Raw genomic sequence first — 13,549 nt, 5'->3', positions numbered from 1 at the left:
GAAATGGTGCTTCACAAGATGTCCTGCTGGCATCAAGTCCCCAAAAGCACACCATCTCCCTGAATGAATTATATTCTTAATTACAGACTGTGACTTCAGCCTATATAGCAGTGGCTGCTAAAGAAACGCCTGCTAAGAGGGCTTTCCAAGGTCTTTTCTCTGTAGCAAATACCAGGACAGAGCAGTCCTTACCCTTTAGGACTCTGCTTGTGCCTAACAGTGGGGTGGTGATGTTTTCTATCACTTCTTTCTCCCCGTCCCTCTGATCCACTTGGGAGACCACAACACTCTGGCTCCAAGTATTAAAAGTAGTGGCATGTGGTTGGGCAGTCTTCTTTTGTCTAATTTAACTGGAAAAAGCCAAGTCAAAGGTTGATAAGGAGTAAGTGTTTCTTACTGATAGATAGGCTGCCACAAGTGAGGATCATTCCAAGCACCACAATCACAGCCACCACAGCTAGGAGGAGTGGGAGAGGCAGGTGTCTCTCTGGGATAGGACCCTGGGGCACTGGAAAAAGAAAAAGAGAGGTGCATTAATCAGAAAGCAACCAGAGCTGCTGTAAAGTGTCCCTCTGAAGGTTGCTCCTATTTCAGAAAACAATACAGAGATCATGGCCAGACCATCTCACAAAAATTACAGCAAATCCCTCTACAGCCCTGGAGGTGGAAAAAAATACCTAAATAATTTTTAAAACATTGTGAAGATAGAAAACTAACTGATAAAACACAGATTTCTTATCCATTCTTCAATTGTTTATAAATGGGTAAACATCACTGCTCACAAGTGGAAACTTTCTACAGTCTTGATGCTTTGGACTTCCAAGAGACTGTGTCAGGAAATAACAGTGAATACCAGGCATCAGCTGAAGAGGCACAGTGGGAAACTGCTGTGGAAGGAAGTGATTCGTGGCTTAAATAACTCAGCAGTAGGTGGTACATTATACTGGAGAGGTATTTACGCTTAAATATCTGATACACTGTGCCCATTCAGGAAACTTACACTGTGTCTCTTTACAGATGTTTTACTTTCTACCTAATCCAAACCTGAATGTTGGAGATGGTGACAGAGATGCAGCTCAGTGTGTAAGGAAAGGACATCGGGAATTTTCAGTCATACGTTTGACTGACATTTCTCATAACACTGTGTTCACTAGAGTCACTAGCTGTAACTTGGGGAATTGACCATCAAAAAAGCCAGGAGAAGAGATAATACAAAGAATACAAATGTTATCTAATGAGGATAAAACTTCACATCTTACCAGTGCAGGTGACATTGTCATTGGCTAGCACAGCCCCCATCTCACATTGGCAGACTGGCAGGTTGGTGTCGGGGTCCCGCTTACAGTTGTCCGAGTGGCAGTGGCTGCAGTTAAGATAGATCTGAACCTCTACCTCACCGTGACTCTCCATGGCTGAACAAGGAATCAGACACAACAGGTGGGCTTAGTTCAGTTCTTTCCATCTTGTTTCGGTAAGGAAAAAAAACCTCAAACCCAGCAGGCACCTACAACTTCTCTCCTTCTCTGCAGGAGAGCAGATAGTCCAACACAGTGTGGACATGTCAGAAACCTGATGGGGGCCAGGAGGGAAGAAGGTATTGGGTCCCTCAGGTAAACAGAGAGGTCTTGAAGTGAATTGACCTCGAAGTGTCTGAGACTGAGGATGTGCAGTTGAACTTGATGACTGGTGTCTCTTCTGCTTTAGAGATTGAGAGGAAAAAGGTCCCAGAGCACTATAGAAATATTTAAAGAAATGACCACAGCTAAAGATCTGACCTGCAGAGTGAAATATGCCTGAATGATATGCATAAAAAGCAAAGACAGGAGAAGAGGGAACAGGAAAGAGGAAATAGAGAGGAAGAAGGGGAAAGGAGGAAGAAAAGAACTAAGAGGAATAAGAAGTATATTGTACCTGCTAGGGGATGCAAGAAGATCTCTCCAATGGGGTTCACAAAAGAGATGCCATCCTGCCCACCAGCTGTGATATCATCATTATCAGAGGCATGCCCCCCTGGGGAAAGAAGAGTATGGCTAGCTGATCAGTGCTGCATGCTGCAAAAAATGCGATGCCTCTGAAGTGTTGCATTCATTCCTGGCTCTTATCGCCTGGGGTCACTCTGCAACCTTCCAGTGATATTAATATGTATAATGTCCTTGAAGGATAAACGCTTACTTGACTCAGCCAGTACCAAGGTTAGCGAAGTGACTTATTCCAGCGTAGCTTTCTCTGTTCAGCAAGGTAAAAATACATTTGCTTTAAACAGAAAAAAGAAATGGAACATTTTCCCTGGGCAACTTGGGAACAAATGAAGGGGTGATTCAGCACACCTTCCAAATACTAAATCACATAGGAAAACTTCTATAACCTTGATTTCCCCAACTAAAGAGATGGCAGAGAGTAGGGCGGGTTTCATACTTTTCAGCTTGAAGTATCTGTGAATCACCTTCTGCAGCACTGTACCTCTGCACTAAGAGCTCTAGCCCTTAACTGCAGGTGCTCTGAAGGGTACAGAGTTAGACATCATGACCATTCCTCCAGCAGACTTACCTCTGTAGCCCCCGCCTCCTCCACCAGAAGTACAAGCTCCTCCTCCCCCCCCAAAGCCACCGGAGGTGGCCCACTGGAGCTTGGCTAGCGCTTGGGGACAAGCTTGACCCCCTTCTCCACCTTCCAGAAGGGACTTCCCAGCCTGAGGAAGTAGACTTTCATCTTGCCAGCCACCACCTCCACCTTCAGTCAGAGAGTGAGAAAACCAAACAAGAACAGGTGAGGGAAGCACAAATAGAGGAAAGTGGGAGAGATACTATACAGAGACAGAGATTGGCCCTTATTAATTTCTTAAGTGCCTGCATTCAAATTAACTTTTTCTTTAAGGTTAAGAGAATATACAGACAAGCTCCTTGTTGCCACAGACAATAAGAAAGTGGAAATCTAATGCACAGCCTGTGGTATGCCCTGCATAACCAGCACCTTAGCACCAATTTCTAGTGGCATTAGAGAAATAAGGAGCCCACCACTCCCCTTCGGGATAACTGGTTAGGGCTTTCAGCCATGTGAGATGCTGAGTTCCCCGAGGAAATAAAAACTAACTGGATTTCCTTGTCTTCCTCTAGTGGCCCCTCTATAAGGCTATTCCAGCAGGAGATGGAGAACCACTGGATTTTTTTCTCTCTTAGGGATGGATTCTAGGCACAGCTGTTACAAGACTATAAATAAGCTTCCATTTCTGGTATAATTCCCATAATATAATTCTTGTTGTTAGGGTTTCGGGGGAGTAACAGGGAAAAAGTCTTCTCTTCAAAGGCCATTGTTACAGTACGGAGGAGTGGGCTCCATCCCCTGAACATCTTTTTCACTGAGACATTTTATAGAAGAGAGGAGTCCTCCTATGGAATAGCCTCTACTGGACCACTCATCACCTGCCCTATGCATTCTCTTTTATCTGGTGGCGCACCATATAAGACGACATCCACTGTAGACTACCAGCATATTTCTAACAACTACTGCCACAGAAAAATTCCAAAAGATCAAAAAAGAAGCCCCTCACTTCGTGCCTACAGGACAATGTGTGTATTCAGCCATCTAATTCAGACTTTGTGTGGTTTTAGTGTCTCACCTGCTGCCCCAGTCCTCCCACTGACTCCAGGTACCGCAGTACTGTTCTCAAATTGCTCCAGGGGTACATCATCCAGTGAGCTGTCCTGAGCCTTCAGGTAGGCTTTTCCTCCTCCTCCTGCTGCGATGAGCAAAGGTTCGAAAATCCCATCCTTCTGCTGGAAAACCCCCCATCAAACATCAGAAAAACTTCACATCCCTTGGATATGTGAACTCACATAAACTCATCAAAAAGCCTGAAAGCATCCCAAAGAAGAGTGGCCGAAGGCCAGGGCAATGCTTCTGATTGTCTCCTAAGTTCATTACAAAAATGTTTTACATCGTGTTCCTGTGTGCAAAAGTAACTGTTTAACTGAACACCAAAGTTTTGGGATTTATTTTTTTTTTAGGACTGCTGCCAGTATTAAAGTGGGATCCTGGTGTGGTTCCCAGACCTGAGCCATCGAGAACTGAGGAACCAGTTCAGCTAGCTTAGTGACAGTATCATCAAGGATATGAAAAGAGATGAAGCATTTAAATTAAAAAGACAAAAAGACAAAGAGGGACAGAAGGATAGGGAGGAAGGGAGGGAGGGAGGGAGGGAGGGAGGGAGGGAAAGAGAGAAGAGGGAGAGAGAGGCTCCTTTTTCATCACCTTTTTTTAAGAACAGAGTATCATATGCCATGATTGACCATGAAAGCTAGTTGTTCTGCTGGACACTGCTCAGGCAGGATATAAAGAAGAAATACTTACTCTAAAGATGTAGGTTGCTCCTCCTCCACCTCCACCTCCTCCAGCCCAGTCCTTCAGGTCCTTTTTTTTTTTGTAATCTTCTTCAATGAGAGATGACTCCCCTAAGCAGATCTTCTGGGTTTCAGGATTGCCCTGAAAGGAGACAAGAGATGCACTCAGATATCAGCAAAGACCAACTCTTGACGGTTGTCTGTATATCTCAGTATAATAATCTTGTATTGTTTGTGATGTATATCAGGCATATATAAATCAGTACATATATTATCTTTGTGGAAAGTGAACTCTTCTACAAGGACCAACAGCTGAGGGACAAATCTGTTATTTCCAATTTGCAAACTCACATTACACACACAAGTGAAAATACAAATGCTCACAGAAAAAACCAAAGCAATACAGCAATAACTCATTATTGATATCACATAATTCATATTTTGCATATTTAGAACATCTTATACCCAAGAACACTAACATGTGTTGAATTACAGATTAATTCTCAGAACTTCCTTACTACTGTATTTATTAGGTATTTCTCAAGGTCATAAATGCACAAAGCAGACAGAGGTGACCTGCACATAGAGTGACCTACTGACACATCTTGGAAGAGAAATATGGAGTCCCAGCTTCCTATTCCTGCTAAATACTAGAGAACACTGAAAAGGCTGAAAAAGTGAAGACTGTTTGGCCATCTTAGATTTTTTTTTTTTTTTTTTGGTGACACTTGAGTTTCATGAGTTTCAATGACTTTGTAAACCTGCCCAGCTTCACTCAGATGATGAAGTCTGAATGATTTCAGAAACTGCTATGTTGCCTCAGTGCAGGTGAAATCCCTACTTGTGTGGGTCATGTCACATATCTAGGCCAGAAGCGTGGTGCCAGTTTTACTGCCTGTGTCCTCTCATTCAAAGAAGAGGACAAGAGATGACCAGGTAGATGAGGACCAGGGAAAAGCAACTGGTGTAAATCTAAGGAGAGAGAATGGAGGTTTGGAGCTGCAGAACTTCTTCAGAGAAAGGAAAACAAATATCAGGTACCCAACATATAGATTCATCAGGATTTCCAAAGCCAAAGAAAATTGGGCTTTGGAAGTGGGGAAAAATGAATAGAAACTTTTTCCAATAGCACCTGCCAAAGGGAGGTAGTTAGTGCTGAGTTATACTTTGTAATTTGGAGAACAAGTCATGAAACGCAAGGGAATAACGGACAACTTTGGAGATTATGACCTAAGCCTAGAGAGTGCACTAGAGAGGGAACTGCAGATATACAAATGTACGTTTTATTTAGATAGATACAATTCTTGCCCTCTCTAAAGTGAAAAAAGGCTGGTTTTAGAATCTGTTGCAGTATCTGGGTAAGGCATCATATGCTCTGGGCAAGGTACATGGTAACTTTGAATGCCTACAAGAACAGTGTATGCATTCCAAAACTCAGCAGTCTATCTCTGGGGAAAAGAGAAAACAGCTTTGTTCCTGGGCAAGGGCTGACAGATCACATTTCTGGAAAGAGGCAATACCAAAGAATTCATGCTGAAAAGAGGCAACTTTTGAGCCTAAGTGATAAAAGGACTTTCAAATCATTGGGTCTAGCATTAGAAGACACATATATAAGCATTCATGTCTCAATTTCTGTTTCTCATGAGTGGGTTTTTTGTCATTACAAATGCCTAATCCAGGGGCCACTGTAGTTAGTGGGAAAATTCCCACTGGTTTTGATAGGCTTTGGATTCAGACCTTAGTCTCGAAGCTTAGAGAGTATCTAACACAGTGCAGCCACAACGCTGCTGGATACTTCCATAAATAATAGTAAATTATCTGAAATCCTGGCAGAGAGAAAGAAACCTAGGCTGTGGAAAAATAAGAGAGGGAGCACGCAACTCTCGCCTACTAGCTCCCTGCTTAAAATAAGCAGAAGAAAGCTGATGAAGAACTTATTTCAAACACCAGGAGCTTAAAGCAAAGTTCCTGTGGGCTTCATATTTGTTTGTGCATTTTGGGATTGTTTTTCTTTTCAGAGTTCTTTATATTTGTTTTGAGATTCTTTCTAACTTGGTTTATTGGTTCTCCCAGTCTCCTGACTAGATTTCATTGCTGGATTCTGGGATTTCTATCTTTCATCACCAAACCCCAAGCCACCCACTAAATCGTATCTGCAACGTCTCTGCCCACATGTGCTTGTGCTGCCCTCACCCCAGGGCAGGCATCCTCCCCCTGCTGCCCCACTAAGATGTACAGCAGCTCATCTTTCTCCAGCTGGAAGGTGGCTGAGATGAAGACCCCGTGGGACCTCTTATTGTGGTTTTTGGCTCCCTTTCCCCCAGCTGCTCCATAGGCAGAAATCCTGGAAGAAAAAGTAAGTAGTTAAAGAGACAAATCTCACACTTCTCCATCCAAAGCAACTCCATCCTCAAGCTCCCCCCAGCGTGCACTTCCAAACAGGCATTGCTTCAGAGCAGGCTCCCCTACTGCAGCATCTCATGGCTATTCTTTGTCTGAGACCCACGTATCTAGGCTGCTCAAGAGGATAAACCAACTCTACACCAGAGCACTGGAGACAGAGACTTTAGGAGCAAACAGCATGAGCTGGTATAGCCAAATCTAGAAGACCAAGGCTTCGGGACTGAAATGAGGGCAGCACTTCCACTTGACCGCACGCCCACACTCACTCCTGTTCTGATCTCTTCTAAGTCGCCACTCTACCCTTCCATGCTTTGCAGTAGCTCAGACACAGATCCTTACAGCTAGTGCTCCTATTTCTCTCTGACTTCACTGCCCCCTCCACCCACTCAGTACAGATGGTCCCACACTTATGCTTGCTGAAGCTCCACAAACAAAAAGTAGATAAACGTGGCCACCTCTCCAGCACACACTGATACTCACCTGTATCGGTTTGTGGCTGGCACTCTCCAGACTTGCACTCCCCGGAGCCTGCCCTCTTTCTTCACAGTCACCGACACGTTGCTGTTCTTATAGGCACTGTCGCACTGAGCCTGAGTTGGCCCGTGAGGACCACTGGCACCACATGTTGTGAACCACCAGAGAACAACAGATGTGTCCCCTGTGACCAAAACAGCAAGAGTCGGGGCAGATGTGAGCTTCCCTTTATTTCTTAGACATGCGCAATAACTCACAGAACTATATAAGCAAAGAGCAAATGTCATCGAAACAAACAACTGTTCCTGTTGATATCTTTCCTTAATGATCCTTTGATGACAAAATTCACATTATTATTATTATTCACAAAGAACATTAATGATTTTTAGATAAAAAACAGATGATCAAGAGAAAGACCATGTTGCAGCAGTATATGCTATCTACAGGGCTTTAGAACTCAATACATCTATTTGATCACATGCTTATTATTATAGTCATAACAAAAATTGCTTAAACTTGCATTTACAATGTTGAGGACTTAAAAATAACTTTAGCATGTACTGGCTTTCATCTGTTCAACTTTAATGCAGCTCCCTTGTAATACAATCCACTAAGATACCACCCTTAATTATATGATCACAGAGTACTTACATTATCCCAACTTTATTCTAGTCATAGCACAACTACTGCTCTGTATATGGTCACTGTTTGCTTTTTTCCCGTCTCACCTTATTTCCTGCACAATATTTAATAAATCATGGGCTGCAGATAAACCCCATTAATTGGGGGGGGGGGGCGCAACAGGACTTCGAGAAGGTGTTTATCCAAGTATCTCACAGACTTTATCAAATTTCTCTTCTCAGTGCCAGTATGAAGCAATGAGATATTATTCAATTTTCCAGATGAGAACAGAAGCATATACACAGAAATAAAGGTTGGAAACATCTGCCATTACAACTAGTGACCATCTATGAAACATGGTGAAACTTTTAAGTGACTTGTCTCAGGCTCGCAGAAGAATCCTGTGGCAGCAGCAACAGGCAGGAGGGCAGCCTCTTGCTACTTTCAGTAGGGGCCCTTTTCCTCCAAGCAAAATTTTCCCTGGTTCTCATGAAGAATTATTCTTTTGTTTCTACAGTAATGCAGCAGATAACCATCTCCTCCATTTCACAACCCTTGTCCAAGACCCAAACATATCCATCATGTCCAGTGAATGAGATGGGGCCTAAAAATAAAACCATTCAATAATGTATCTAAAAACCATACGATGCAGTGCATGCACAAGGGCCAGAGTCAGAAGTAGAACCGTTTAAGAGGTGAATGATTAAAATAGCAATAAAAATCACAAACCCTTAAAAGAAAAATTCTAATCTTCTTTAAAGGATAAGGCAAGCAAAACTACCCCCAACATGTCATCCTGCAAACATGCAGATGGATCACTGGGGTAAGCGTGTTAGCTACATTACAGAAATCTCTGTAAGGTAGCTAACAGCTACCTGAGCTAACAGGAACTGACAGCAGCACAGATTGTCACATTTCAGGTGGACACAGTCTTCAGGAGGTGATGCAGTCACACACAGGTATTTGTTGGCAGCAAAGCAGCCTCAAGCACAACCTCCCCTCCTCAGGCCTTCCTTTAGACAGCTCTTCTCACCCACACAGTTGTTATCTGTCCTCCAGAGTGGCAGTCTCTACTGCTACCAGTAAACTGGTCCCCAGTGTCCCCTGTTCTCCTAGTTTTTCATCCAGTTTTTCTTCTCAGTGGATTTCCAGATCCTCACTTACTTCCCCTGCCTGGATCTTCATCTTTACACCCCTATTCTCCACCCATTAGGTTCAGCTTCGCTGCTCACCAAGTCCCAGCAAATCTCTTTCCATCCCCATCTTTCTGCAGTGGTCTACACCATTCATTCCTGAGCTGGCTTTTGTGCACTCCAAATCTGAGTCACGCAGCTTCTGCTTTTGCTTAAAGCTTCTGCTTTTCTTTACAGAGGTCCTGCTATTTAAGGACTGGTGAGTTGGGCTCCAGCAAACTGCTGCCCTATAGCCAAACAGAGACTACCTAACATGGTCTCCACATCTTTGGGATGGATTATATTTAGTTGCCCTGTTGCTATAGGGCAGGCAGATCACACACAGGACATGGGAAGGGAGCCACCTTTTATAGCCAAGAGGCAGGTTTTCAGTACTGAATCAGGTACCTGGGAGGGAGGGCTCTTCCAGGGGGATCAGAAGATGCTCATCGAGGATACTAATCTCCCGTGGGTACTGGCGCTTCCCACCAAAATGATTTCGTTGTCTTCCTGTAATAGTTTGTAGAATGGATGAGAGAGATGGGAGGATGGTAGAAAAGAGAGATGGAAAAATCTAAAGATCACACGAATGAACCAAGTACAACCATTTGGTTAAAATAAGTAAATAATAACTTGGTCACAAGAGGTGTTTTAAACAATCATAATTTTTTATTATTCTTTTGGGCCCATGTCTTGCGTTAGCTACTTGTATCTGTGCTGAAGTCAGTGGGTTTTCACATGAACACAAACTCTCCATGTTATCCCATGCAGGCTCACCTGCAGGATAAGCTCCTTGGCCAGCAAATTGCACTGGTTGTGATTACAAGAGACTTTAGGAAAAGCATAGTGTGGGAGAACAGATACCAGGTATTGATGCCCTGCTGGTCAAAGGGGCGGGTGACAATTCTGGACAGGCAAACAAGTGGAGGTGTAAAGGAGAGCCATAGCAAAAATTGTTATCTTTGGGTCTGAATGGTGTCATGGTAAGTGAACCAGCCTAACAGATCACTCCCCTCTTAGCAACCAACTTTGAGCACCTCAGAGCTTGCTTAGAGAATAAAATACTAAATAAAATTAAATGTCTCACTAACATACACGGTTAAGAAACAGCAGCATGCCCTTGACACAAGCCGTAAATCTTTGGACAAACCTTTTTGAAAAACACAGAGCAAAACCACTACATTTCTCACCAGTGAAACAGGCCCTTAAAAATGAGCCCTTTCTCAAAGAGGAGGGACTTCAAAGCAATTGCTGATCCAAAGCATCTGAATGCATTGAGAACCACATAACCAAAGCTGCCTTACAACAGGAAAAAGTAATAACTGAACCCTTTCCTTATAATCTGTAGGCATCCTGTTTCAATAGTTAAATTACCCATTTTTATGCAGATCTTTCATTGGAAAATGTCTATAAGAAAAGGGAGAGACTTCCTTCCATTTTATGAGCCCTCAGTTAATTTAATACTGAGCATTTTTCATCAGTTCAAAAACATTACAAATATTTCAATTTGTTCCAGTTGTGAGAATCTAACAGCTGTTTGATGCTCTATTCAAAAGAGACTCACTCAGTTCCAGCTGGACAATTATCTCTGCTGCAAAGCCACTGCTCTAAATAGCGATAATTAACACCCTTGTTAGCTGTGTCAGAAAGGCCAAATAACTAATTGAAGCATGGAGACCTTGCTGAGCTTTTACTCCTGAGAATATTCCCCCCAGGTCTGACTGAAAGCACATTGATGGATGGAAGTAAAAGGGAGCTTTGTACTGACACACTCTGTTCATACCGAGATAGAGAACTTCAATGGATGAAGTTGTCAAGCCAGCGAAAAAATGAAATTAACCCAAAACAAATGAACTGGATCAAAGACAAGAAGGAAAACCAAATGAAAAAGACAACGCATGGCCAGAAAAGATGCTTGGTCTCCCAAGGCCTGCACTGAATTACAAATCCCAAAGGTCACAACAGTTTCAGATACAGAGACATACAAGAAGTCTGGTTATGTTTGCCAGAACGAAGGAATGTAAATCGCTCTCTGAAATAGAGAGTCGGTCTGTGTGTCTGCATGGATTTTTTTGCAGCATCCCAACTGAGTATCCTAAGGCAATGCCTCGTTTCCAAACAAACAATCTTTCCTCCTTGTCCAAACAGTCCCAAGCGCTCACGTGCTAGAAGAAAGTTTCTGTCTCTTCCATGCTCAGCAGCAGACAAGCTGCAAGACAGGCTCAGCATCACCCTGTCCACATGAGCTGTTAACTCTTAGAAGGCTGATGTTTTATGCACTGTCAGACATGAATTTGTAAGGTGGCATTTTCTACAAACATGGTGTAGCCCTGGGATCCAGGGGCTGGTACTCCAGTCTATTTTAGCTTCCACTTCCTCCTCTGACAGCCAACATGTTGACTATAAGTGAACGGAAGGGAACAAGGCTTAATTCATATTAAGTTGTACCTATATCAGAAAAATATGAAGAGTACAGGACTCCTTTCTCCAGGATTTAGCTAATGCTGTTGATTTCCACACTGAAAAGGGAGAGGGAATGTAAAGAAGAAAGACAGGGCATCTCCTGCAGGCAAAGAGCTGAAGTAACTCACTCCTACTTCTCCATCTCTAGGACTGTAATGAAAAAAGATATAGTGGTCCTGTGGCCAGGATTAATCAGAGTAGGATGCCCCACAGGATCCTCAAAGTGTGCATGGTCTCATCAGAGATCCCACCTTACTGATGCAGGTTTGACTATTCCTGGAAGCCTCTCCAGCTTGTCCTGGAGTGGGACAAAGAATGAGGAAGCTGCACCAGCTTCCCCCTACCCCATCCCTTTGGCTGATCTATTGCATTTCCAGTCAACACCTTAAATCAGGGAAATGAGGCAGTAATGAGGCTTGACCCATCCCCCGCCATTCACCTCAAGCAATGAGACTGGTGATCAACAGAACCAGACCTTGTTGGGTCAGGGACTTCAAAGTCAAGAATTAGAAATATGCTGTACAAAAGCTCTCTTTGGACAGTCTTGCCATTTATAAACCAGTCTTCCGGGAAATTGTAAATGATGCACAGAACAAAATGTAATCCCTAGGCCAGGGCAATAGAGTACACTTTAATAGACCGCAGACCTGTGATCTTAATTGGAACAACATAATGCTCAGAGCACCAAAAGGTAATAGTAAAAGCAGTGAGCACATAAGCACTGAGGAGGGCAACAATCAGCACTCTATTTGCCATGACAGCCCACGTTTTCATATTTAGACACTCAAAATCCAGACCTCTTTCTATGAAACCACTAGTTAACTAAAACGATAAAATATCTTTATGCTTGTCCCCTAAAAGTTCTCACAACAAACTAGACCCATGTCACCCGGTCTGTGACACCGTCATACACAAGGTGATTGTATGAACCAGAAGGTAGTTTCATCTCACCTTTTTCACAGGGAAAACATCTGTCCCTGCCCAGGAGCTGCCATCCAAAGAATAGTCTGTTTGTTTTTTGTCCTTATTGATGTCCCTTGAGCTGCCCTCACTACCCACTTGTTTTTCTCCTGAATCTTACTGAATCTTTCCTCTTGATTTTGAGGTCCATGGAAAACCTCACCTTCTTTCTCAGCTTGCATACAGACAAGCAGTGCTTTCAGAGTCTGCACTGGGTTTGGTAGAGCAATTGAACTACAGGATTGAAATAGATGGAGAAAATAATATTTACATCCTAGCAAGCAGCAAATTCTTCCTTCCTGCCATACATCCTTCCTGCTGCCCTCACGCAAAGAATTCACTGCTTGGATCTTAATTGGCTCCATCTCTGACATCTGAAACCTCTCCTTGCCAGGGAGAAATAATTTCATTACTGAAAACACAACAGAGCTGCTGGGCTTCTCTGCAACCTAACTGAATTAAAGTCATGAGAAGACAAATGCAAGGGGGTTGCTTTCAGAGGCGAGAAAATGTCAATTTGTAAAGAGGATTCAAGGAACAGCAGCAAGTGCAGAGCTTCCGAGAAATATGTTTCCTTTGTGATGTCTGTCTGCTGCCCGAGTCACACATCTCTGGGTCATGCATTCAGATGGGATAAGTGCCAGCTGCTCCTGGACATCAGTGTGATTTATACTAATTGAAAATGAGGAGTTACTTGGGCGGTCTAATGGACAAGCTCCAAAAACATTGCTGCAGTGGCATTTATGCCCCACCTATTTGCCAAAGGATACATCCCTATACCAGAGCCAGCAAAATGTCTGTGGGTAAACTGGAGGCTGTATTTGCTCTCAGAAGGGCAGTAAACTCCAGCAGTTGGGTGCACATCAGCTGGCACAAGAGCATCTGGAATCACTTCTTTCAGTTTCCTCAAAAGATTTCAAAACAAAGTGTTAGCATGGAGGTCCCAAACTGTTGGGAGCCAGGGGTGTTAAGGACCTGAAGTGAACAAATGACATTACCATCAAGGAACATCTCTTCCTCTTAATTTCAAATGAAAACGTGCATGCTCAGCATTTTATAGAAGGGTGGTTTCAATGCCCAAAGAACAAAGGGACAGAGAACAAGAGACTGAATCAGACA

General features: G+C 43.3%; 1 protein-coding gene across 1 annotated transcript in view; it reads right to left on the bottom strand.

The window, feature by feature from the left end:
* The window catches only part of LTK (leukocyte receptor tyrosine kinase), a 103,202-nt gene that overhangs the window by 20,812 nt on the left and 68,841 nt on the right, over positions 1 to 13,549 (bottom strand). Inside the window, exons 11-19 of the mRNA XM_030037951.2 lie at positions 9,416 to 9,517; positions 7,221 to 7,398; positions 6,531 to 6,681; positions 4,348 to 4,479; positions 3,617 to 3,773; positions 2,548 to 2,730; positions 1,912 to 2,010; positions 1,260 to 1,412; positions 398 to 508 (exon numbers count right to left, since the gene is read on the bottom strand). Of these exons, the coding sequence (XP_029893811.2) occupies positions 398 to 508; positions 1,260 to 1,412; positions 1,912 to 2,010; positions 2,548 to 2,730; positions 3,617 to 3,773; positions 4,348 to 4,479; positions 6,531 to 6,681; positions 7,221 to 7,398; positions 9,416 to 9,517 (1,266 nt within the window). The remainder of the gene's footprint in view (positions 1 to 397; positions 509 to 1,259; positions 1,413 to 1,911; positions 2,011 to 2,547; positions 2,731 to 3,616; positions 3,774 to 4,347; positions 4,480 to 6,530; positions 6,682 to 7,220; positions 7,399 to 9,415; positions 9,518 to 13,549) is intronic.

The sequence above is a fragment of the Aquila chrysaetos genome, chromosome 2, assembly GCF_900496995.4.
Source record: "Aquila chrysaetos chrysaetos chromosome 2, bAquChr1.4, whole genome shotgun sequence".
NCBI classification, from domain to species: Eukaryota; Metazoa; Chordata; class Aves; order Accipitriformes; family Accipitridae; genus Aquila; species Aquila chrysaetos.
This window is presented reverse-complemented; position numbering and strand designations above follow the sequence as displayed.